This window comes from Lutjanus erythropterus, chromosome 19 (assembly GCF_056507025.1).
Source record: "Lutjanus erythropterus isolate fLutEry1 chromosome 19, fLutEry1.hap2, whole genome shotgun sequence".
Classification (NCBI taxonomy): domain Eukaryota; kingdom Metazoa; phylum Chordata; class Actinopteri; order Lutjaniformes; family Lutjanidae; genus Lutjanus; species Lutjanus erythropterus.
This window is the reverse complement of record NC_139335.1, coordinates 25962200-25988742: the sequence shown is the minus strand read 5'-3', so window position 1 is coordinate 25988742 and position 26543 is coordinate 25962200. Positions and strand designations below refer to the sequence as shown.

The following is a 26543-nucleotide window of genomic DNA, read 5'->3' as shown; positions in this document are numbered from 1 at the left end:
TTAGAAATGTATAACTCTTTATTTTTATATATTTTTCATGATCAGGGACGATGTCAGTGCTTCCTCACATGAATTTGGGAGGTCTCTCACTGTTGCTTTATACTTCTAAGATTTGAGTGTCTACATGGAAGACCAAGGCCATGGCAACTTATAAAAATGCAATAAAAAAAAGTCTGAGACATTTCTTATGTCACAGGATTCATGTCCTCTTATTTTCTGGCAGGTCAGCAATGCCTGAGTTTCAACCCCCACAAAATGCTAAAATGCAACATGTTAAAGGCAATTTAAGCTGAAAAAAGACGGCATATTTTCCATAGTTTCCATCCATGAATACTAATGCTACATTTAAGCTCTTTGTCTGTATAGAAATCATCTCAGGACGGGACCCCCACCGTCTCCAGGGTAACGTGAGTCCAGCTCAGGCATCCAGAGTGTTAACCTACTGGTCTGGATGGATTCATTATAGATGGTGGAGGAAGCAGCAGTCGTCTGCTCTCTGAACTTAATTTGGATTGCATTGTAATCTCAGTATAATAAGGAACATCAGCTAATGTTGAAATTATGTGTGATATTAAGAGGATGAGGTATTTATCCATAGTCAGTGTATTTCTTATAGTAGATGTCAGTCCACACATGTAGAAGCTGAGAGGAATATCTGCATGAAAGCTAAGCAATATCCTGTTGTGGATGGGATCAGCAACCAAACGTAAAAAACAGTCCCACCTATAGAAATCAATATCAATTTAAAGCTACTACAAGAAGTTTTTAACTGGTTATGAAACAGACTCACTTTATTACTGATGCCTCTATGACCCATTTGAGTTTACAAGACTATCAGGCTATTTCAGTATAGTTGTTCTTAATGCCTGCCATGTTGAAATGAGACTAAACAAGCTTGTGCATTAGCCAGTTAACAAGACACAGAAGGAGATTTTTATTTAGATAATTTTATTTTTGAAGTTATATTTTGTGGTTATTATGGTGGAAAAGATCTGTCTACATTTGTCTACAGGGACTTCCAACATCCAACATCCTCATCCTCATGTACCCTATATTCATAAGGCTTTCACAGCTTTACCTTGCTGTCAGACAGTTTCTGACGGGAAACATGCTTTTATATATAAACCAAATATCATTGTCTCTCTTTCAGCCAGATTCCTTGTACAAAAACAATGATTTTACTTTGCAGAACACAAGTACTGCTGTTCTGCCACTGCCTTGATTTGTTAGTTTCTTTATGCTATTATATGACTTTGGCGAATCAGAACTATCCTTTTAAAACACGGAAGTCACACAATAACACAAAACACCAACAGATTAGTTGACATGCAACTCCAGTGTTCTGTGAAGTAAAATTACTGATTTTGCCTGTGGAGTTTGGTTGGTTTTGAGAGATGGGTCACATAACAGTGATTTCCATTAAGTAAAGGCTGTCTGACCCTGTCCACGCTTCACTGCTTAGCTTTCACTCCTCTCCGTTTCTCCAAACTTGGGTCTTGCTGACCTCCATCATGCAGGTAACACACTGACTATGAGTAAGAACCTCATACAACCCCACTTAAAAAAAAATCCAAACTATCCCTTTAATTCAGACTTTACATCGATTGCTCTTTTGAGGAGCTTTTCCCAAGTCAAAAATCTCTCCTGCGCATAGGACTTTTCTTTGAATTAAAAAAAATCCATGTCAATTAGCTTAAGTAATAAGTCTGTTGGCCTCCGTGGCCGCTGCCGGTGCCAGCCCATAATAATAACCCAGACACTGCTGCCGTCCAGCGCAGAGGAGCGACGTCACGCTGCTTTTGTTGGAGGGGGGCGTCAGTGCGCCTTCACGGACTTATCACCAGACACGCTGTGGTGTGTTTACCGAGAGGAGAGTACGAGCGCATGTGGACTGTCAAGCCTGTCCGGGACCGAGCTGGAGACAATGAAGAAGAGCTTCTTTTTCCCCGATCTGTAAGATGAGAGGCTTTGCTCTGCTGAGTCTGAAGAGTTCAGGTGGATTTCTGAAGGGAACACTCACAGTTTACACGGAAGAAATGTCCACAACTGCAAGTCCAACCATCCCCTCCTCACAGATGACATCGGATCAACTCACTGTGGTCGCTGCATCCTGTAAGTAAAGCCTTTAAACTGTCAGAAATATTCAAAAAATACAATATGTCCTTTCAATCACATGATATCTAGCAGATCTTTAATTATCTGCTTGCTGAGTATTTGCTCTTTATTAAGATACATTGCAGCATTATGATAAGGCTTGTACTTGATTTTTTTTTTCATGTTCCACATGTGGTGACTGGAGATAACAGCTAATTTGATTGTCACATATGCTACTCAAAGCTCCTTTTATAGTTACAGAATTAGTCTATCAGGTCTATTATTACCAAGCTGTTATTGTTTTTGATAGATAGGTAGAGCAAAGGAGGGAGATTACACCTTTATGTTCTCAAACTGTAGAGACAGACTGTCAATCAAAAGTGTGCAAAGTGAATCAACTTATATTTTATCTACTTAACTAAACATATTCACAGATTTAAACTGTTAAAAGTGTTCTGACACTGTTCTTGTACAAGTTGTTTTACTTCAGTGTGTTCAGCAGTGATTAACAAACATTTTCTTCTCTCCTGCAGTTTCTTCTCTGGTGTTCTTTGTGGTCATCGTGGTGCTGCTGTCCATTATTTACCGCAAGGATCCTCAGTGCTGCAAAGTACGCTCCTATCAGGGGCCACATGCAGATATGGTGAGCTCTCAGAAGAAAAAAAAACAAAAAAAAAGGGAGAGAGTGGCTTTTGTGCTGAGTTTTCTTCTCTAAAGTGACCTGTATGTTCAGTTGTTGAGAGAGAGGACCCAGACACCCAGTGCAGCGCTGTTAAGAAGTGTCAGATTCAATTTACATGGCTGTTGGAAAAAGACTAGAATAAACTTGATATGATCATTGTCAGGCAATGGATTTGCCTCAGTTAAATTAGCTGCCCTCCAGAGATATCTCTGAGTGCCACAGCAACTCTAATGGAATTGGACAGAATTAGCACTTAACACGCATATTGATGCTAGTTCAGCAGCAGTGTAATTAAATCATTACAAATCACAGTCTGTGTCTAACAGCAGGTGAACAACCTAATCTTCCAGGTTTTAAGGGAGCGTGTGAGCTTTATGTCATTATTAATCTAATTTTTAACTGACGCCACACCTCCAGTACCACAAATCTCTCCATCTCCTACAGATAACTGAGTGGATGTGTGTAACGCTGCAGGCGATGGTGCAGGATGAGGTGAAAGGGAAATGTAAACACTCCACTGAGGAAACTTTTCATTGGTTGCCCGTTCCCTCTGCTTCCTCTTCCTGACTTGTTTCTCACCTCCGTGAGTCCCAGGGGTGAAGTTTGGGTGTTATCTTCAAATTGCAGAGACACAACTCGTACCTCCCCCCTCAACAGACAGGAAACTCTGCTGCTCTGCTGTGGTTTTAATGGAGAAACTCTGTTGTCCCTTTCAAGGAACTAACAGAGCGTTTCACTGGTACAAACTAACAATGCTGACCTGTAGTTACAGTGGTGTCCACACACAGTGTCCCTGATAAGAAACACTGACTACATAACTGCTAGCAATGTACATTAACCATCATTAATAAATGGTGAATTGATAGTTAATCAAATAGCTCATTAACAAACATTCATATAATGTTTATGTATGCTTTATGAACAATTTATTAAGTAAATGTAAAGTTTTGTAAACATCATTTGCATCTTTATAATAGCCATGTGAAGAGTGGTTATAGATGCCCCACCCAATATTTATAACATTTACTAAGTATAAGAGACAACAGTTTCAACTCTACAATAACATCCAGATAATGTTTTCAGATGAACTATACAGAGTCTATAATCATTTACAAAGTATTATAAACATCAGCTGCAACTTTATAATGGTCATCCAAAGAATGTTTATAGATGCATTACACAGTATTTATTAATCATTTACAAAGTATTATAAACGTCAGTTGTAACTTTATAAAGGCCATGCAAAGAGTGTTTATAGATATCTGACCCCATATTTACAACATCAATAAAGTATCATATACAGCAGTTTCAGCTCTACAACAACATCCAGATGTTTATAGATGCACTATACAGTATTTACAACCATTTACAAAGTAATTTTAACATCAGTTGCAACTTTACGATAACCATCCAGATAATGTTTATCGACAACATATTCTCACTCCTCACTCCCAGAATATGGCAAGGCTCCATGGTCAAGTCAGCAATAATAAATTCACAACATCTGGGTAGACTTTTGAAATACAAAAACAACTTGGTTAGCTTTGGGCAACAAAACCACTTGGGTAGGTTTAGGAAAAAATTAAAATACTTTGGGTTAAAATAAGTACATTACTTATGGAAGTTCACATAATTAATGTAACATATGCAATGGATTGTAATCATCAGTTGCAACTTTATAAAAGCTATCAATATTTTGATTTTTAGACATTTTACATACTAATTATTAACCATTAACACTGTCAGTTATCTGATTCATGTCTCTCCAAGTAATAACTTCAGTACAATAACTATTATTGAAAGATTAATATATATCAAGTTACCATTTATTACCGATAGTAATTATAAAGTGATAGTCTTTTTTGTTTTTATCAGAAGGAGACAGAAAAAGAGGGAAACACACACACAAACACTCTGTCATTGTATTCCTGTGGGACATTTCATGTCCTCAACTTCATAGTCACATACCTTTCCCTGCTTCAGTTTGCACCATGAATAGTGGGCAGACCCCACTGTGGGTGTTGGGGACACAAGGGGGACAATGGATCTCCTTTAGGTTTGCGACGGTGAAAAAGGCACACTGCCGCTGGGGTCCTCCCCCGACTTCAACACTGATTTTACACGGTTGTGCTTTTTCACACTGGCTGAATCAATGGAAGGAGACAAAAGGACAACTCTCCCTTTTTTTTCTCTTTCCTGAGGACTCTTTTTTTTGGCTCTTAAAAGTACAAACCAGCGAGGGAAAGTGACCTCTGACATCACCTTTTTGGCGTCTTCTCTCTTCCTCTGAAATGATGTGAGGGTTATGGCAAAGGTCGCTAGAGTGCGTCATTCTAAGTTTGAGTGATGTCATTGTTTAAGTGGCCTGGGAAAATGATAAATCTGATATTTCAATGCTACTCAATCATATTGCATGCTAAACAGCTACTTCTCTTGCCTCTCAGTCACAGGAAATCCTATCATCTGTTCCGACATCTCTTATCCTCATGCTGGATTTAAATCTCAGTCAGGCAACAAATTGACTTTGTTGTAATGCCGTCCCAAATGACATACGAGGCCATAATGTGTACTGGAGTGTGCTCGTTAAGAGGTACCTGCTGCAGTTACAAGAGGAATAGAGAGACGCTGAAAAGACCACACAGACCACACGGTGTGGTTTGTTGCCTAGGGACCCTGATGACACAGTAGGACATCACATTGTTCTCCACACAAAGGAGACTCATTTAGACCTAAGGCAATTACCTAGTTTTCCTGGCAGCCCTTTTTTCAGGATTCCTGCACCTCATACAGTGAAACTCTGACAGGTCTTGTTTTAGAGGGGGTGGGACAGGGCGGAGGCACGGAAATCGGAGGGTGTTCGTCTTATTGATCAGATAATTTATGGTATTGCTAAACCAGCCAGTGACTACAGTGATTAAACAAGGCATGAAAATTGGTCAATTGGGCTGAAATGAGTGGATTTGTGACTAATTGCAGTATTAGACGGCGCGACAAGGAACTGTCATGTAGAACATGTAGTTAAAATATAAACTGATAAATGCTTGTGATGGTTTAATTAATAACTGAGGCTGTGCTCTCTGAGACACACTTGTGACAGTCATTACTTCTTGTTTCACAGAATGCTCCTCCTCAGTACTACAGCAGCAGGCAGACACTGGTGGGACCCCCTTGTCTCGAGCAGACTCACATTATGGATGACAACAACATTCAAGTAAGAGAGCTCATCATCTGCTATCAGCCGCTCATAGCATCAGTCTTCTTTTCAGTGTATGCCTGTCGCAGTAGATAAAGGCCCAGTCTCCCTAAAGCCTTAAGCCCTGAATCCTTATGGTACGTGTCCATAGGGGCTTTTCTAGACGCGAAGGGTCACGCAGTTTCCCAGCTTTGGACGCTTGATGGGTGTGCCACTAGGCGGTATCATGGTAGACGACTGGCAGGTGATCTCCTTGGAAACCAATACAAGCACTTCCTTGCTGCACATGATTGGGCGAACAATTTCGCTATTAGGGCGTCTTCCCCTGGATTTCAAATCAGACGAACATGGTGGCTCTTTTGGAAACTTTCTTTTATATTACCAAAATAGTCAGTCAGTTTAAAAGTTTATTTGAACTTTCCAGGGGTGGCGAGTTGCACTTGAAGCCTCTGATTTGCATAAAGTAGCTTAGACCTCAACTTCATGTAAATTAGGGTCCAACATGACATCCTATCTCCCGAAATGCAAGGCAGCACTACCAGAATGCATTGTGCAGCTGCTTACATAGACATAGAATGAATGGGAAATGTAGAAATTACTGATCCTATGGACACATACCATTAGAGATGAAAGTGTTAACTAGAACCATAAAGGGTTCTTCAGCTGGTCCCCATCGAAGAACATTTTTTGTTAGAACTTGATAGAACTTGACTGTCCATCAATATTACAACATTAGTCCAACATCGTCCCAGAGAAGCCACACAGAGGCCACAGCCTGCAACATGCTAGCACCAAGTGCAACGGGCTAATCTGCAGAATACACAGTAAAACAACATAAAAAATGGAAAAATTACACCTTTCAAATTTGAAGTCTGAAGCCTGGCTCTGGTTAAAAAGGCAGCCTGGAGTAAAGTGCTATACTGATAAATGATAAACACACGTATATAACTTTTCCAGTTGCTGTTGGGACATTTTCACCAAAATAAAGTTAATCCACTGGGTTTCCACTTCCTCAGATGGTGGGAGTAGGTAAAGACTTTTGTGTTTGCAGCCATGAGCAGACAAATTGTCGTGCTTGGCTCATAATGTTACCTGCCACACCTTGTGTTACACAGTCTACATGTTGTACTGGAGTTGCCGTTAGCAAGGAGAATTGGATGTAACTCCAGTTTTACGAGTATGCACAGGTCTACAACAAGAGCACTTCTAGCCGGGCAGGGAAGGGCGTGAAAAGGAGTGGATGTCTCTGATGACATATCATGATCATTTCATGATAACTTACAGTAAATACAGTAAATATTACAGATTTAAACCAAGTATTCTCTTTTCTGTCTTTGTACTTACTGAAGTATGTGTAATCCTGACAAATTGTATGTATATAAAAAAAGAATAAATAGACAAATAAATGAATAAATTGAATGAATAATGAATAAGAAGAAATCAAATCAAAGGGTCAATCTCAGTGTTTCTTTTAAGTATTGGTGAGTCACTGCCCATCCTGACTGCACATCACTGGTGGTAGATCTCACTGTCTTATGGTTCAAAGTGGGTCTCAGTGATGTGGTATATTCTCCACAAACTTACCACACATAAAAGCTTCTGTTTCCTGTACCTCATAAGTGTCCCTCTGTCTTTTGGCCTGTGTGTGTCTCAGCAGGCGGGTCAGCTGTTCTATGTCGGCCTGCCCTCCAGCTACAGCCTGCCCACACTGGAGGCCCCCCTGCCGAGGCTCCCCTCCTATGAGAGCGTCCGAAAGAAGGACCGCCAGAGGCAGATCCACATGATGATTGCGGACCGCTTTGGCCTCAATGGACCCATTGTGACAGAGGTAGGCTAAATTAGAGATTAAGACTGTGTCACGGCACTCGATACAGTCACAAATGCTTTTACAAAGAAGTGTTTCAGGTGCTGTTGATGCCTGGGGATGGAGAAGACATTTAACTCTCATTACAGCTTCAAAGAATGCTAAAGCTCTCATCTGTGGTTTCCAACGGTGGGAAGTACCAAGTGAAAATACGTAACAAGATGAAAATGACGCAGGAAGACAAAAAAAGTCATAAACAAGACGAGAAGGATGTAACAAGACAAAAATGACGTAACCAGATGAAAAAGACAGCAAGAGAAGAAAGACTTTAACAAAATGAGAAAGATGTAGCAAGATGAAAAACGATGCAAAAGAAAGGCAAAGTTCACTTAGCTTTGCACACAAACAGCTGGTGTCCTTCAGATGTCCTCAGATGTCCTTTGGTGACATTTTACCTCAGAGCCTTTACTTTGTCACTTTTACTTGAGTAAATAGGTTGGATCAATACTTCTACTTTTACCAGAGTCGTTTTACACCAGTATCTGTACTTCTACTCAAGTATAGAATGTGTGTAGTCTTACCACCTCTGGTAGTTTCACAATGGAGATAACAATAAGGAGGCTCTCTATTATGACCACGCTGTCATACAATATCGTAACAAGAGCTTGTTTAAAGATTAGACCGCAGTAAACAGGATGCGCTATCAGCTCATCTGATGCTCACCGCCGAATTGTGCTGGCGGCCGCGTTTCAAGGTTTTACCATGTTGATCTTTCGCTGAGCTTTTTGACTCCCACAACGCTGGAGCAAACAAGGTAATGAGAAAAAGGCACATCAAACATAATTAAAGCCTGCATCCTGAGTGCAAACAGTGCCTGGGAATGCAGCTTTGTGCTCCTGTCTTCTACTGTTTTTTTTTTTTCTTCTCTGACCTCCCATTTTTTTCCTTAATTAAACAGTCCCTAGCATGACTGCCCATCTCTTACACACACACAAAGAGAGCACATTCACACACTATCCAGTCAACCCATCACTAGTCACTGACACGTTGCCCTCCCCCCACTTTTAGACTGCGCGACGAGTTCAAATCATGGCCCCCTAATTTAGCCCTGTGTGTCCCGTGGCCCGAGGCAGGGTAGTAGTAAAACTTTGCGGCCTGGTGTGTGTGTGGTGTGTGTATCAGACAGAGGGCACGGTTGTGGGGTTGCTCTTGTCGCCTGAGGGTCCCCAAGCAATTAAAAGATAAGACGGCTCAGTCAGGGAGCGTGAATCTGCCCGATGTGATCAGAAAGATAATGCACTGGAGGAAAACATGTTCCGGGCGTCCGGCGTGGAGACAGATTAATTTGTAATGTAAATAAAAACATATTCTGCTTATTTTTAGGGATAGGTATCAGACCTCAGGATGTTTTCCAAGCAACACATTCATCTTGGGAAATAAGGTTTTCTGTCTGTCTCCTTCTGATGTTTTAATTTTCTTGAGGAATTTTGTAGTTATCACTCTGAGTGCTAATACCATTTCTGACTGATAAAATGTGCAGTTTATTTTTATGTCTGTGAATCAGTCTCAAATTGCTTCACAAACTTATATCAACAGGGGGCAAGTGAAGAAAAGTGTCATAAAAACCGAAAAAAAAAAAATAGATGAAATGTTTGTAATAACCACAATATGTGAATGCTCAGCTCTCCAGTAACAGTTGAGAAAGCTTGGTACCCAGTACCCCTTTTTCCTGTACTTGGCTATCTTGCCTCTTCTAAGTTGAAAAGAAAACCAAATTTTGAGGTCGGTTAAAAGATTTTGCTGAAGGACCTGCCAAAGCAACATCTATAGTTCCATCTAAAGTTAGCTTAATCTTTCCTTAAACCTTGAAACTTGATTTTTTTTTCCACTCAGGGTTATGCAACAAGCTGTAAACAAATTATTGACAATGTTACCTTTCTACTTGGTGACTCATGGTGAACATGTGATCAAAAGGTTGTCTCTTCATGGAACAGAAGGCCTGCTGGCTATTTGTGTGCCCAAGGTGCAATGATCTGAGGTGCCCCTGACCCTAGACGTTCTGTAAGTCATAAAAATGTGTTAAAAAGGTTAAAAAGGTGCATATTCAATTCTTGAAAGTGTAGACTGTAGGCTTAGAACATTTTAATTTAAGTATATAATAGTCTTTCCATGCTCTGAGGTTTTTCCTTTTAAAGAATAATCAGAAGCAGAATAAGCAGAATAATCAGGTTGTTGTTCATGACCCCCCCAAAAAAATCCATATTGCAGAAAATCAGGGTCATATTTTGTAGGTTTGGTAGGTTGACGGTGCTGCTGTCAGACTTTCTGGTGACCCCTGAGACACAGTCTTTATTTCCTGTCCATTCTCCTGTTGGTCAGAGTCTTGAGCTCCATAGTTGTAGTTCCATGTGAGAGCTAGCAAAACTGACTATAGCTGCTTGGTTACAAAATGAGAGGGTTTGTGTGTGTGTGTATGTGTATGTGTATGTGTATGTGTGTATGTGTGTGTGTGTGTGTGTGTGTGTGTGTGTGTGTGTGTGTGTGTGTGTGTGTGTGTGTGTTTGTTCTGTCTGTTCTGTGTCTGAACTTATATACACACAATCTGACTCCCACAAAACCACTCAATAAGGTGTATTCTACGGCTAATTATATCATTGGTACAGGTGATGTAAAAACCATTACAGTGTCTAAAACAAGGTCCTCATTTCCCATCATGCTTGCTGAGTAGTTAAGTTTGCTATTTTAAATTACAAATTTTTTTTGTGTGTTTGTGTCTGTTCAAGGCATTTTTGTGCTGGTACATATAGTTTCAGTGCAGTACAGTACAACACATCATCAACAAACTAAGACCTATGTGTTAAAACATATCATTAAAAGCTACTACAAGGTGTTTTAACCGGTTGTCAAACCATTTTAATTCAATACTGATGCTTCTATATGACCTACATAAATAAATAAGACCATCAGTGAGAGGATGTGCTGTTTCTATATAGCTAGTGGTGGGGTTCTCCTTTAAATCAGATGAAACAAACCTAGGTTCATATTTTCCCAGGTAAAGTCACAGTGAGTAGTATAGAAGATTTTTCTTTCCATAGTCTTACTTTTGATGTTAAATTTTATGGCTATGACAGTGGAAACCCAACTGCTTTTGTACACAGGAGCCTCTAAAATCGACAAAATATCACACCTCTATGACAGTGTCAACCAAACAGTAGACTATATGGCAGAACAGTTGTATTAGATTGCATTAGACTGTAAAGGTGTACATAATTAAGTGGACACTGAGTGTGTTATTTTCAAACTCTATTTAAAAAATCTGTCTCATTTTTTCTTCAGCCTCCTCCTACGTATGAAGAAAGCATCCGCCAATCCATGGAGCTGCCGTACGACATCCTCTCATCTAATCTGGACATCTCCTCTCCTCAGAGCATCTACACCCACAACACAGGGCCTGACATGCCTCATCCAGTCAGCTCTGACCCCAACAACACTGTTCTACCTGTGTGACGCTGATCCAGTCATCAAGCTACCTGACGAATGTGAAAGACACTTAATAGCTTTATACGGATGGACGAAATGACCAAAACAGTATGGGTGTCGAAGACTGATCGCAGTTGGATCCTTCACACTTCACACGAGCTGATTCAGATACCTCAAGACTGAGTTTATGTCGAGAGACAGCTGATAATGGAGCAACCAAAGAGGAGCTGCTGCGCACATCAGGAAAGGACACCTTTGGCTGTGCACATCTGAATGTTAAAAATACTTTGTTACGGTTGTCTCTGCCCTGCTGATGAATTTCAAATGCGAGTCATTAGATACAAACATTTACTGAGGTGGCTGGTACATCTTGAAGACTACAGGACTACAGCATACCAAAAGGGAACCCCTTATTTACTTTAGTGATTATACGTCAGTGAACTTTTCCTTGCTGTTTGCTCTCCTCTTTTACTCTGCTGTTCCTGAGCCACAGGCCTCATTAGCTGTGTTTACATGGACTTTAATATCAGAATGAAACTGTATCATGTAACCGCTTCAATCGGATGAGACTGGCCTGATCCGGCCCAATCAGAAGGAATTTCTAATCAGGTTGAGAGCGGGGTGTAACCCTTTGATAATTCATTCAGGAGGAAAACGTTAGCACCCAATAACCATGTAAATGCTTAATCTCTCTGGTTGGAATGAATATGTTCTTTCTGCACATTTGCTCCATTTGGAGGTAACGCTGAGCCCAGTTCAGACCAAAGATTCACAACAAGATGAAGCTGTTTTAGAGGGTTGCAGAGAAGAGTTTCAGCCGTGGGAAATGGCCGATTTCAATTTCACTCAAGCCAGCTTGTCAAGTCGCCAGCAGCTGGTTTTAGAACGTAAAGCATGTCACCTGTTTCAACAACCAATCAGCTCATAGCAAAGTCTGTCAGTCACGTCAGCTACAAACAGTGAGTAATGGCACAGTTTTGGACAGAAGGAAAAGAATCACTTCAGAAATAAATGAATGCAGCAAAGTACCAGAAGTTCTGCAGTGCTGCAGTTCACCTTTATCCATTCATGGCTGTTATCACAACCAACATCTAACTACTGTGTAAAATTTGAAGAACATTAATATTGCCATCCGCTGTTTGTTCATCTTGATGGAAACCATGAAAAATCTCACAAGATTGTCACTGATCTGGGGTTCTGTTCTAGACCGGCAGTAAGAGTGACAGACACAGCCACAGCAATGGCAGCGCAGAGTGGTGAGGTGAGAAGAGTTTATTTGTAATTGCAGAAGGAAATAAACACCTCAGAGTCCATCTGGGAGGCGCATCTTGGGGGATTATTACAGTACAGACTTTTTCCGTTAGATTCCGTTACATTACTACTTTTTCCGTTAGCAATCAACACTTGGTTTGTGACCCAAAAATATATATTTAAATAATTATATTAATATCATAAATGTGTGACAGCTAGTCGACTGGGAAAATCTATAGCCAGGGACAGCCACAGCTCATTCATGTTTTAAAACGCTGCAGAGTACATCCAGCTTAGAAGAAGTCTGCACAGCCAGCAGCTAGAGACGAGATGAAGATGATGCGCTGTCTGACTAGTTGCATTGATGTAAACTGGCAGGTTTTCAGAACGTTGCAGACCAGTGCATTGCAAGTGGTTGGATGTTTAATCTCATCTTGTCATGAATTGCTGGTCTGAACTGGGCTTTAGGTGACATTGTGATTCCAGGAGAGACAGAAACATGCCACTAGCAAAATAAACGTCTGACGCTCAAACATCAGAGCAGAAATATTGTCAAAGGGCATGTTGAGGTTCATTCTTGAAAATTTTGGTGAAGAGAAGTCCCCCCCTTCCACTTTTTTACTTTGGCAAAAATAGCAGCAGTAGTCAGTGGCGAGAGACAAATAACATATGGTGTTTGGCAGTTTGATAGATAATTTTACAAGTCAAGAAAGTCGCTGTTTGACGTAAAACTGTTGAAGTCACACAAGCAACGAGTCTTGCTCATTCCTTCTCCTCCCGGCTGATAAAAGCACCAGGAGTTGCTAGATAAAACACCTCAGGTTAGATAATGTTACAAGGGACAGCGATGTTGGCGTTGATGAGTTCACTGAGCGTTTTTTACACAAAACTAAACTACGACAAACCTACTATAAACTGTGACTTTCTTGTCTTGTAAAATTATATTGTTAATTGACAAAAGTGATACAATTCAAATGGGAACCAAACATTATTTGGCTCTCTTTGCCTCTCTTTTAACAGACGGAAACACTTTGTCTTCTATTATATTTTAAGCAGATAGGGAGACAGAACCACTCTGCTCACTGTGGTCAAAAAAGTTATATTCTGATGAACATCTTACTTGATCATTTAAATGTCTGTGCAAACACTTCAGTTGGAATCTCTATTTCATCTCACTTGAGTTGAAGAAATATTGTTCATGTGAACACAGGATTGTTGTAGCTGCACCCTGCTGAGGCTCGTGGCACACTGCTCCAGCATGTGGTTCAACCTGTGAGAGGGAGAATTGAAAAAGGTGCTTATGAGAGTGCCTTCCATGAAGTTATAATATGTATAGAATATGTAACACAACAAATGTTTTTTTTCTTTACCATTTTGCTTCTGTTAAATAAGGTGAGACTCCAAAATTTCTCACTTTTTATGAAATATTTGATCCTGTTTAGTATTTGGTCTGTTGTTCTGTTGTCCAAAAGGCTTCAGAGGGAAGTGGAGTAATTGTGAAATAAAAAATATCGGTGACCTGTTTTGCTTTTCTTGATCCTACAAAATTATTTTCTGCAACTTACCATGTACACATGCCAAATATTTGTCCGGCACATTGTCATGAACTGTATTTATTGAAGTGAAATGAGTGACTCCTCATTATTTCCTATGTGACAACAAATGTAATAAACACTTTTACTATTTTGTTGATGGACTGTTGTAGTTATACATATTTACGTGGCTGTACTGTATATGTGTGTATGAGTGTGTGAAAGAGACAGGAAAAGAAGACGTCTGCCCAACTAGTTTCTCTGGACTTCTATTCAGTGTTCTTACACTTCTTAAATTAATTTTAAATAATTAAATAATTAATCATGGAATGATTTTCTATGTTTTTTCCAGCTCTTAGGGTCTTTTTCTGCCACATATTATTACAGTTCAATAAAATAAACTGCAGTAATGTCCAAGGAGACTGAACGTGATTAGAAATTTGTCTCAGTGATAAAAAATAAGCATAAAAAAACGATCAAATCATTAATTTTCTTGTTCCATATGTTCCAAATATCACTGCTAAAGGTCAATATTTGAATATACACAGAAGCTTAAATTAGTTTAATAAAATAGTATAAATGCTACTTTTCCTGAAATTCATAAACAGCTGAGAATATTTAAAATCAATAATGTGCATTTAGTTCTCAGTGGACAAAGAAAAGCCTATTGTGACCAGTAGGAGTGTTTTTGGTTAATATTTTTTGTATTAACAATGAATCATATGACCATGTTATTTTTAAAGCGGTAATTACACAGGAAAGCCCAGTCGAGGTCATGTCAACGGGTTGTGGACCCTGCAGGCAGAATAGTGTCCCAGCTGTCCCCTTTGACTGAAAAAGACAAAGATGTGACTGTTTGTGAATCTTTACAGTTGGCCCAATAAAACACGAGTCTCACATTAGCCCACAAACTGTGTTGTATTTGTCATCTCTTGCAACATTATTTAATTTAACAAAAAACACTTTTGCACCCATTGGAAGAGGTCAAATGTTTGGGGTTTTTTTAGGATCTGGAATATTGAACTTTTTCAAACAGCAGTGATTCTATGAGTCCAATTTTAAAATTAAAAATAAGCAGAAGCCCAGTATTCCCTGTGTTAGCCTACAGTATGATCACTAAACCAGAGGGGGGCAGCAATCTACAATCTACTGTCAGTGTGTAACAGGTTGAAATTGAAAATATCAATGTCACTTCATGTCTTGCTGTTACAAGTTAAAGAGCAGTGGTCAAAATTTGTAAATATTACTTAAAGAGAAGTACAGAAGTATAATCAACAAAATGTATTTAAGTTACTGAAAACCGCAGAAGAATGGCCCCTGAGTTATATTATCAGTATAAACATGTAGGAAGAATTTTAATGTTCTTTTCTGGGAGCCAGGGACAGATTATGAGACAACAGGCTCCTGGACACAGACATGTAAAAAAGACCCCTACATTACAGGATTACACTCACATTTAGAGACACTGTATCTTTGTTGTCAGTTTGAGTTACTTTGTGTGTACCTTTGTAGATGTTTTGTGTCCTTTTTGTGTCTCTTTGTGGTAGTTTTATGTCTCTTTGTTGTAATTTAATGTCTCTTTGAAGTAGTTTTATATGTCTTTGTTTTATATATCTCTAAATGGTCTTTTTTAGGGGTCTTCATAGTCACTCAGCCACTCTGGCCCATTTGTTCACATCCATGAGTGGAGCTCATTTAACAACTGTACATGCTGTTAGGCAGGTCGATGTCACAATGCATTACACTTCATAAACTGTTTGTTTATAAAATTTGCAAAGTAAATAGCAGGCTCAACAATAAGGATGACCATCTTGCTTTGTCGAGCAAGTAGCGAAAAAGAAGGGTTTAACTATTACAGTATTTTGATAATTAATTAATCATTAAAGTAATTTTTCATGCAAATACGACAGAAAATGCTTTCCCAGTTTTCTTCGTTTGTTGTCATATATCTTTGGATTTAAGACAATATGAGACATTTAAATACATCACCTTGGACTTTGGATGAACATTGTTCACTATTTTCTGACATTTTATAGAAATTGTAACCCTAGATTAGACATTAATTTAAGTCTTTGTTGTTATTTGATAAATAAAACTAGTTTGTACAGGGGCAAGAAAAAAAAATGGACTTTGGACAAGTAGATTCCTGAAAAAAACAACAACATAATTGTTGAACCTTGAACTAGTAATGTATCTATCAAATAAATTTTGTGCAGTAAAGAGCACTGTATTTTTCTTTGAATGTAGTGGAGTAGAAGAATAAAAGAAAAACCCAGAAACATGGAAACAGTACAGGTACCTCAAAATTATACTAGATTATAGTAAAGTAGACTATTTATGTTTACAGCCAGAAATCACAGCCAAAATACAGTGTGGATGGGATTTTCCCTTTAAATCTGAGTCACCACTATCATCATAATGACCTTACAAAGATGGCCGAGCGCTTTGTCCACCGCATAATCTCGAGCGTCACTGACGGAAAAAAACGAACCTGCCCGAGCAGCCGACTGTCAGTCTGCTATGTAAACAAGGTCAGACACTGCAGCACACAGACCAAACACTTTGTGCACCGGGCGGCTGCTCGCACTTTACGGAAGAGAAGAAGAAAACTTCTTCGCTAAACCTTCGGGGAGAAAGGTAAGCCGTGCGTCGTGATCGATCGTGTGTTATTTGTGTTGTTGTGCAGGACGCACTGCAGGGATGATGACATTACAAGCATAAGTTGCATAAAATATGTCATTCTGTTAATGCACGGCTGTAGATAAATCAGTTTGCATCGTGTAGAAGGAGTCGCATTGCATCTATATTGCGCGTTTGCCGCAAAGTCACACGTCAGGTGTGTATTTACCTCATCATGCGCAGTCATCAGCTGGCCTCTAACTGGGTCAGTCTCACACCGCAAACTGCTTGGTCATGATTTCCCACGACATTTAAGAAACGTTTACAAGGAGCTTTGTCTTTTCAGTTGCCCTGCAGCTTGTTTTCACTGTGCAATTACAATATTAGGCTAAATATGCAAAAATATATACAGATATTTTGCAGTGCTGCACACATTTAACTAAAACACATCACGTACTACTACGGTAATGTAGGCCTATATTAAAGGCAGTGTGTGCAATATTTACAACAACAAACAAATGCATAGACTCAGAAACTTAATCCTGCAAAAAAAAAAAAAATCACTTGTCAGCCACTAGTTGTGTGTGGTGTTGGCTGTATCTGCAGAGACCCTGCCCTCTGCCTGTATTTCTCATTATGTTGCTGTGCTCATGACGCTTTACCAACCAGAGACGTCAGCATTTGACGTCCTGGCGATGCCATTCAACAATAAACTGTCTTTCTGGTGCGTTTAGGAGCAGCTCGGAGACATTTGACTGATTGTGCCTGTAAATGCATGAGTGCTGCAGCTTCCTAGGCCTAAATAACCTAATTCAAAGCCTAACTAGAACTATCTTTCAAGACATAATTTGCGGTGTTTTCTGAAAAAGACAATGCAGACTCAGAAACAGTCCCTTTCAATCATCAGTTATGACCCACTAGAAGTGTGTGGTGTTGGCTGCATCTGTAGGGACCCTGCCCTCTGCCTGGATTTCTCATTATTTTGCTGTGCTCGGGATGCTTCACCAACCTAAAACGTCAGCATTTGATGTCCTGGCAATGCGACTCTACTATCTTTCTGGTACCTTTACGAACTGCTCAGACAAATCCTGCTTATTCTAGCTGTAGTGCTGCAGCTTTGTGGACCTTATGAGGGTTTTTTTTTAATCAACCTGAATAACTTCATTCATAGCCTAATCAGAACTATCATTAAAGGCATAATTTGCAACATTTTCCTAAAATAATAAACAATGTACAGCCTCACAAATATAATCCCTGGCAGTTATCACTTATGACCCATGAGCAGTGTGTGGTTGTCATTATTTTGCTGTGCTTGGGACACTTTGCCAACTCAAAATGTCTGCATTTGATGTCCTGGCAATGCGACTCAACAATAAGGTATCTTTCTGGTGCGTTTACAAGCAGCTTGGACAAATTCTGCTGATTCTATCTTTAATAAAACAACATAAACACTAGTTTTGTACAATTAAATAAGGATTAATTGACATGCAGAGTACAGACAGGCTTTAGTTATACAAGTGCTTTCACCCACGTCAGACTCAGTCTCATTAAAACCTGCTGAGACTGCTCGTCCGAACTGCTTCAGTGCCAACCAGACAGACTGAGCTCATGCATTTTCACTGCAGAGGATGATGGAGAGAAAGTGAGTGTGGAAGACAGACAGAAAGAGAGTCAAAGAGAGACAGACTAAGCAAGGACACAGTGAGACAGCAGCTGAGGCTCTGGAAGTGTGCGGGGCCAGTCACGTTTCAGGCTGCCTGCTTTTACTGCTCGATTCTGCTCCAGCTAATGATCACTCTGATGTGACCTCCAGAAAAAAAAAAAAAAACAACTTCCTTTTGGGCCCTTGTGTCTGAGTCATCAGAGGTGCCTTTAATCTCTGGTGCGATGCAGAACAGCACACTACTTTTAATAAGCTGTTGTGATCACGCTCAGGTGTTATGTTTTCTGAAGGGCCATGTGAACTTTCCATCACGTGTTTAATGATTTACATGACATACTGGTGTTTTGGAAGTAAACATTAACGGTGTTCTAGTTTACAGGCTGGCAATTGCTTCAACTGATTACATTTACCATCAACACTGACTGGACATCCACATAAGTGCCATATTTTCCCTTCATTCTACATCAACACCTCCTATTCTATAAGATCATCATATGTTTGCAGTGTTGCTGTCCTGTTAGAACCACGTGTCTCTAAAAAGTCAACTTGTCATAGTGTCAGAAAAATAGCTCTTTTCAGCTTTGTGGAGGCATTTTACAGCTGATCTGAGGGTTTTTTTTAATAACTTTATTTGCATTAAGAAGTAGGAGAATTCTCTCAATCGATAAAGCTGGTGACGTCATTTGGAGCCGGAGTCTGCACGGTGGTGATCAGCTTTGGAGCCGCGCTTTGGAGTTCCCTCCCATACACCTGGCTGACTCAGTCGCAAGCAGGGCTCAGCTGTCAATCATGGCATGAAACCCCTTTTTGTAGCATCAAATAACTACTTAAAATCAAACTGATCAGAAAAATAAACACTTGAACAAACATCAGAGAGCTACCTAAATTGGCAGACATCATGTAAGAGAAAAAAATGTTCAACATGTACTTTTATGTTATAGTTTGGCCCATGTCCTACTTATTAAGATCAAGATTAAGATTGGGGTGGCAGGATTTATGACCTATGCTGCAGCCAGCCACCAGGGGGCGATCAAGATGGTTTGTCCTCACTTTTGGGAGCTTTCATGTTGTCTTTTACTAATGTATATCAATCGCTTCAACACATGGAATCAGAATTTGAAAGTTAAACCTCATATGGTTGGATAGTTATTAAATAGCAGTGGTAAACTATCTGATTTAATGGTACAAGTATGTACCTTTAAATAAGGTTGTTATATTATGCATCTAATTTATAAAAAAAAATGTAACTTGTATCGTCCTGTGTCAAGGAAGGTAAATACCTACTTTGTGTAAATGAGATTGGACAGTCAAGCAGTTTTCTACACTAACATGCATTTGTGTCTTCACTGCAGGACTCTATTACACAGCAGCCAAAATGATGCAGTGTTTTCACTTCATGGTGGAGCCGGCCAAAACCCTAACGGCCAAGATAAAGGTATCAACCTTTGGTGCAACGTTGTGTGTTTAATGTGCAAACCTGTTTTTTTGGGTCACCTTCATACTTAAGCAGACAGTTGACATGACAACATGTTTTAGTACAAGCATGTGACTGCAAGCAGTTCTCCTCTCCTGGTTTAATTTAATGAGAGAGAGAGAGAGGGCTGCTGTGTGTGGGGAGTAGCTGGGGAGATGAATAGAGGCAGGGAGTCTGCAAGGGAGGGGGCTCTTTCTTTTCTGCTGATAGGAGCAGAGCCACGATGTGCATTTTGATCAGGCTGAGTGACCACTTCATTTCTAGTTTGACCTTATTACTTTCTAAGGCACTTGTAAAGCAGAAAAAATGTCCTCAAAATGTCCACCCCCCCCCCCCCCCCCCCCCACCCCCCCACAATCTGTTTATTGATATTTTGTAGGGATGCAACTAACAATTATTTTCATTACTGATTAATCATTTTCTCAATTAATTGTTTAGTTGTTTGGTCCAGAATATAGTGAAAAAGGTTGATCACTGTTTCCCAAAGCCCAGCGTGACGTCCTCAAATGTCTTGTTTTGTCCACAACCCAAAGATATTTAGTTTACAATCATAGAGGACCTAAGAAAGCAGAAAATATTCACATTTGCAAAGCTGAAATCAGAGACTTTGGATATAAAGAAAAATTCGATATGATTAATCAATTATCACAATATTTGGCTATTAGTTTAAGATTTGACAGCTATTTATATGAAGTTTAAAGAAATTCCCTGAAGACGTTCTTGAGATATCTCATTCACAAGAATGGGATGACCTGGAAACATAATGCCCACATCCATAAAACACAAAGGAAACAAAGGTTTTTCAGGATTTTTTAAAAATTCGGAATCATAGAGGTCCTTCAATACTCACAACTGATTTAAATAAACAGAAAATGACCAACTCCCATCAAATCCTGTCATCAGTCTGAAGCTTGGACACCCACATTCCATATTTAAGGTGTTATAATCACAGAGTCTTGCTGAAAGCATGATCAGGCATGTGCAACATCAAGAGGAAGGTCAAAGAATCACATACACCACACATGAGCAATATTTGACACGATTTAAGATCAAATCAATGTTTTTAAATTATGTTCTAGCTTCCAAAAGAGTAGCTGATATTTACACATGCTTTTGGGTGGCAGAGACTGATGATATGTGACTGAATGGCCTCCCAATGCACTACCCTCCTGCCAACAAAGTGCAAACGTGAGCCTCTCATGCTGACACGGGTTAGCTCTTTTCGGGTCTCTTTCAGGCTGCATACAGTCAGGAATGTGCACAAACAAAAACTAGGCTGATCGATCCAGTAGTGTGTGAGATTAGCTGTGGATTTAACTGTAGGCCCAGTAATCACACACGCACGCACTCATTCACTCACTCACTCACACACGGACGCAGTCACATTATCCCACGTAAAAATATTTGTATAGTGATAATAGTAACAATGATAATAATAATAAAAGAATACTAAAACAGAAAGTAGTAGTTGGTTGTCCACTGTGTGTCATGCCAGTTTAATATTGTTAAAATACCTAATCAGTCACCCAGAGATCTCTGGGAAATCCAGCTCTTGTACAAACTTGAGGAGCAGACCCACATCTTCAAATGTCCATTTTATTGAGAACACCTCCTTTTCCAAACAGTTTTCCACTGTATTTTTTTTATTTTCTTGCAGGAATCACACAAGAGAGCAAAGAAGGAGAAGAGGGAGGCGCTGGATGAAGATCAGCTGTTTGTAGAGGAGCTGGCTAGAGATCTCAGCCGAGTGTGCCAGGTAACAATTCACTCATGAAACCAGAATTGTTTTGACCATAGACTATAATTATGAGCTGCAAAAATTGTCTTTACCTCTCTGTCTAACCCAACTTTGCCTCTGTGTTTTGCCTCTGCAGAGGTCATCGGTCCTGGAGCACATCTGGAACCAGGATGACATCTGGCCCACCTCTCTCTGCAGGGCCTTCATCGTACAGTGGGCCTCCATGTTAGAGAGCAAGGTGGAGTGTACTGACACAATATGAGGTTGATTAACTAAGACTGGGTTGCACCAAAACAGATTAATTAAGTCTAAGATGAGTTTAGCAAAGCTAGGTTTAAAATGAATAAAGCCAGATTTAAAATTAAGCAGAGTTCTGATGCACAATTAAAAACTAATCTCAGTTTAGCCAAAATTAAATGTTAAGTTAATTCAATATAAAGATGCTTGGTTACTCAAATTAAAATACATGAATTTGAATAATAAATACATTCAAGTGCTGTTAGGACCTAGAAAGTATCAACAAAAGGGAGAAACTGCTAACTTTTAGCTGCTGTATTGCATTTGCTATCTAACTAAAAAGTTGAGAAAATGTTAAATTGTTTGCTTGATTTTTATAAAGTAAATAAAATGTTACATTGTTAGCTAGACAGCTAAGAAAAAGGTTAACAGTTTATATTAAAGTGCTTCTAATAGACATTAATTAATAGGTGATAAGGTCCTTATAAGATGCTTAACATTAAATTGTGTTAATAAAACAATGTAAATGTTACTAATAGCATAATAAACATGTTTATTCCTAGATTATAAACCATTTCTAAGCACTACTACAAGAAACTTGTTAAGACTTCATAGACTACTTGAGAATGTTAGTAAAAACCTCATGAGCTTCTTATGATTGCTTATAACAGCATTACAAGCATGTTTATTTAGGTTAAATAACTTACCTTACCTATTATTATCCTGCAAAAAACTGGCGACTTGTCCAGGGTGAACCTCGTGAACCTGGGAAAGGGTCCAGCCCCACCGTGACCTTTCAAGGATAAGCCATTATGGACAATAAATGGATGAATGAATGAATGAATAAACTTATATATTATGTCACTGTTAAACCTTTATTAAGCTTTTGTTGTTGCTTTGTATGTATGAAGATTTCTTCATACATAATTATGCATTTATTAGAAAGAAAGGAGATCATAAAAATCAGTTGTGTTTAGTTTGTCCCTTAACTTTCATCGAGGAAGTTGATTATTTTGCTCAATATATCTTGAAAGGCAGCCATTTTAGAAGTTAAACCTCCCAAAGTCTAAGTTTAAAATTAAGACTGGATCACATTTTAAATTGGAGTTTAAAGTTTTGGTGCAACAGAATTATATTTAATTCGGTTTATGGTTAAAACTAAACAGGGTTTAAATTTAATCTTTCTTATTGTTTGGTGCCACATAAATTAAGGTCCAGCCATTATTTAATTGAGTTATAAAATGAATCCAGCCTAAAGGTATGTATGTTTCTGTGTGCAGAAGAGGCCCATGCAGACCGATGGCTGGCCCGAGATGAGTGAGGGCAAACTGCCCGATCTGATTAATGAGCAGGACCTGCTGCAGGCCAAAACTGTGATCCTCAACTGGATCAAGGACCTGAGAGCTCAGCCTGAGGTGGGAAATCCTGTTTACATGACTCTGTGTCTTAAAGAAAAATGTACTCAGTAGACATATTTTCTTCATATATTGATCATCCTGCAGCAAAGCGTGTGGCCTGGGGAACCTGTGGCAAAGGTTCTGGAGGACCTGCAGTCCGCCTGGCGTTGGGGCCGTGCCCCAAATCTGCTGGCTGCTATGGAGCTGGTCATGTGGACTTTAATGGTGCAGCGGCCAGATAAGGCAAGAGTCCATGTAACAGTTCACAGGGTATGTTCAAGTTCTTGTGTATTATCTGTAGCTCATAATACAGATGTGTTTGTGTCCCTGCAGGACACCATACCGCAACAGTGGCTGATGTGGAAGCAGAGGACTCAGAAGATCGGTTTGTAAATTAATACTGAATCAAACAGAAATTTGTTGTTAATCTGGAGACTTAGACTTACTTATGAATCTGTTTTCATGTCCTTCCAGGTGCTATATCCTACATTCCTCAACCAGGTGAGTGATTTACTTCACAACAACAACTACATCAACGTGCACACTGAATCCATTCATTCAGCGAACATTCGGCATAAATTTGAGCTCTAATTCATGTGAAATGGTCAAACTAAAACAGACGTTCTGCATCGGAATGGAAATTTCAAAGAACATACTTGCTGTATCATTGGAGAAGCCAGTATTTCAACTCAGCATGTTTCGTCAGTCTCAGATGACATGTCATGGTCATTTTATGATTTTGTACAGTAAATTTATTTCTCTTTTAATTATAGTTGGGTCCAGTTAGATAAAAGGGCAGGACCAGAGCATGCAAAGGAAAAGGGAGATGTTGAAGTTTTCAATCTCCCGAAATTTTGAATGATGCAACGTTTTGATCTGCAAACACACATTACAGCAAAAACCAGTCAGACAAAATATGACAGATCCACCTGCAATCAAGAGATCATGATACAAAATGACACCTATGTTGTTATCGATATCAATACCAGAATTTTAAACTTCAATACAATTTTAGTATAAAAAACTGATACCTCTTCAATTCTGTGGCAAAAAAGAAAAAAAGTCTGAGGCGCGCAAAATAGTTAATTCATTTTTTAATTTGTCTTTTATTAGCAACCTTCACACGGCGCTGGTACAGAAAAAAGTCACTGAACACTGTCTGGTTTTGCTGCAAACCAAATTTCAGAAACTGAACTGAACTGAAGTCTTGAACATTATGTGTGTTTTTCTGTGTATACAGTGGTATTTTTTTTTTCTTTTGTCTGTAGATCTACAGTAAAATATCCCTTTTTGCTCACATGGATGTTTGCCTGCTAAAGACCTTGTAGATCGAAATGTTTCAGTGCAGACAACAACATTGTCACCATCAAAATTTCTCCTTGTGCCTAGCCACACATAGATGAATGCAGGGAAGTAGCCATCGCCTGCCAAGGCAAACCTCCACTGGACAAGGCTGTGACAAATGTTTCTTTCAAGGTTCAAACCTTTCCTCTTCTATTTTTTTTGCAGTGTGGGAATGGATCACAGATGCTGCAGGTACAGCGTTCACTTTATCAAATGATTAGTCAGTATAATCTTTACTGAGCCTGTTGAGATTGATTGAAACGTTTAAACTTTTCCCTCTAGTGGAGGTGACTCTGGATCTGGACACTGCCAACCCTGATCTGCTCATCACTGACGAGAAGAGGATGCGCTGTGGCTTTGAGAGGAAGGATGTTCCAAACTACCACCAACGCTTCGATGGCTGGTGGTGCGCCGTCGGCGTGGAGGGCTTTGGCTCCGGCCGCCAGTACTGGGAGGTGGAGGTGGGTGAGCGAGACTGGCGGCTGGGTGTGGCCAAAGAGTCGGCCCTGAGGAAAGGCTTCAAGTCCCTGAACACGGATACGGGCTACCTGACCCTGCGGCTGGAGAGGGGCACTGAGCTGAAGGCGCTGACGGTGCCCTTCACCGCCCTGCCGCCGGGCCTCATCCCCCGCAAGGTGGGCATCTACCTCGACCACGACCGCGGCCAGCTGTCCTTCTATGATGTAGACAAACACTGCCACATTTACACCTACAACGAGAGCTTCGACGAGAAGCTGTTCCCCTTGTTTGGTACGGTGGAGATCATCAAGGATCTGGTGATAAAGTCTCCGGCTGCTAAGACCCAGTGTCTCTGCCCCGCACCCTGCCTGTGGGGCTGAGCCTCCTCCTGCCCCCTCTTCCTTTAAAATCCAGTAGATATCATCATACAGTCTAACAGATCAGGTTATATACTAATCACTGGGAGGAATCAGAGATCCTGATGTAAAAGACCATCATTGTGCTATTGAATAGCTCCACTATGTGACCACGCTCGATGCTGCTGCTGCTTTAATGTGATTGTTGCAACCACTTCCTCACTGTAGAGCTGTAGTGCTACTCTGCTCACATACATGATGTATTTTCATATATTTGAAAGCAAACCTATAGTATTAATGTAATGTACTGTGCAATATTAACCCTGCAGTGAGAATGCATTTCTGTGAATAATAAATAAACCAAATCCACATCTTACTTTTCAGTCTGTTATTTAGTACATTAGACGTTATAATGGGCTTGGGGAGTAATGGATTACATGTAACGGGGTCATGTAATTAGGATGCAAAAAATGTTAACTGTATTTCATTACAGTTTCCCAAACATTAGCTACGCAGACCAACTGCTAATTTTAGCTGCAAAGAAATCCAGCTAGCTAGCTAACCCTAACAATACAACTAACTACAACTGTTGCTGTTACTACTGAGGCATATTTTGGGACTGTATGTGGTGATGCTGGTAACATAAAACATTATATTAGACTAAACAAGTTCACCATATTTGGTACTGAGGTAATCCAAAAGTAACATCAAGTCATGAAGTTACATTACTTAAACTTTGTGATACTTGGATTATGTTACATTTTTAAACAGGTGATTAGTAACTATATCAGTATACATTTTTTTTATTAATCATCCCAACTTTGACAGTAAGTGATCTATAGACAGTAAAACAGAAAAAAACAGGACTCTGTTAGAAAGGGAAGTCTGACCTGAGAGCTGAAGTGTGTGTTACGTGGTGAAACACAGTCACTGATGGGTCTCAGTGTCTGTGGTAAGTAAGCTTGTGGTGTCAGTTATCAGCATCATCTCTTGTTTCTCTGTCCTCACCATTTCTCTTGAGTCGTCCATGTCTCCTCTGTATCTGTTGTTATTTCACATCTGACCATTTACAGAAGCCACTTACCTGCACAGCATGGTGGCACGGTGGAGGACCAGAGGAAGATAGAAGCAGCACCCATGCTCGTAGAAATAAAGATGCTAACCAGAGCCATAAAGGGTTTTTCAGCTTGTCCCCACTGGAGAACGCTTTTTGGTTCCTG

At 39.7% G+C, this 26543-nt stretch overlaps 2 protein-coding genes across 4 annotated transcripts; both read left to right on the top strand.

The window, feature by feature from the left end:
- The first annotated feature begins 1829 nt into the window (after window positions 1–1829).
- LOC146309950 (uncharacterized) lies at window positions 1830–11900 on the top strand. 3 transcript variants are annotated; one of them, XM_084744304.1, is made up of 5 exons: window positions 1830–2112; window positions 2628–2737; window positions 5895–5987; window positions 7624–7797; window positions 11110–11900. In XM_084744304.1, the coding sequence occupies exons 1-5, from the start codon at window positions 1959–1961 to the stop codon at window positions 11278–11280; spliced, it is 702 nt and encodes a 233-aa protein (XP_084600430.1). In that variant the 5' UTR covers window positions 1830–1958; the 3' UTR covers window positions 11281–11900. The 3 variants fall into 3 exon arrangements, with proteins under 3 accessions (XP_084600430.1, XP_084600432.1, XP_084600431.1); XM_084744305.1 differs by having other exon boundaries at window positions 1832–2112; window positions 7627–7797; XM_084744306.1 differs by lacking the exon at window positions 5895–5987 and having other exon boundaries at window positions 7627–7797.
- Window positions 11901–16538: 4638 nt separating this feature from the next.
- LOC146309949 (butyrophilin subfamily 3 member A3) lies at window positions 16539–25699 on the top strand. Its single transcript, XM_084743981.1, has 10 exons — window positions 16539–16673; window positions 19671–19753; window positions 21450–21548; window positions 21667–21768; window positions 23048–23182; window positions 23270–23407; window positions 23498–23549; window positions 23639–23665; window positions 24674–24700; window positions 24791–25699. The coding sequence occupies exons 2-10, from the start codon at window positions 19694–19696 to the stop codon at window positions 25345–25347; spliced, it is 1197 nt and encodes a 398-aa protein (XP_084600107.1). The 5' UTR covers window positions 16539–16673; window positions 19671–19693; the 3' UTR covers window positions 25348–25699.
- Window positions 25700–26543: the final 844 nt, after the last annotated feature.

Bases quoted from the DNA above. Each gene is read 5' to 3' on its own strand.
- LOC146309950 (XM_084744304.1), top strand. From the start codon at position 1,959: ATGAGAGGCTTTGCTCTGCTGAGTCTGAAGAGTTCAGGTGGATTTCTG. The intron at 2,113-2,627 runs GTAAGTAAAGCC...TCTCTCCTGCAG, and splicing joins CACTGTGGTCGCTGCATCCT to TTTCTTCTCTGGTGTTCTTT. The intron at 2,738-5,894 runs GTGAGCTCTCAG...CTTGTTTCACAG, and splicing joins AGGGGCCACATGCAGATATG to AATGCTCCTCCTCAGTACTA.
- LOC146309949 (XM_084743981.1), top strand. From the start codon at position 19,694: ATGATGCAGTGTTTTCACTTCATGGTGGAGCCGGCCAAAACCCTAACG. The intron at 19,754-21,449 runs GTATCAACCTTT...ATTTTCTTGCAG, and splicing joins CCCTAACGGCCAAGATAAAG to GAATCACACAAGAGAGCAAA. The intron at 21,549-21,666 runs GTAACAATTCAC...TTGCCTCTGCAG, and splicing joins ATCTCAGCCGAGTGTGCCAG to AGGTCATCGGTCCTGGAGCA.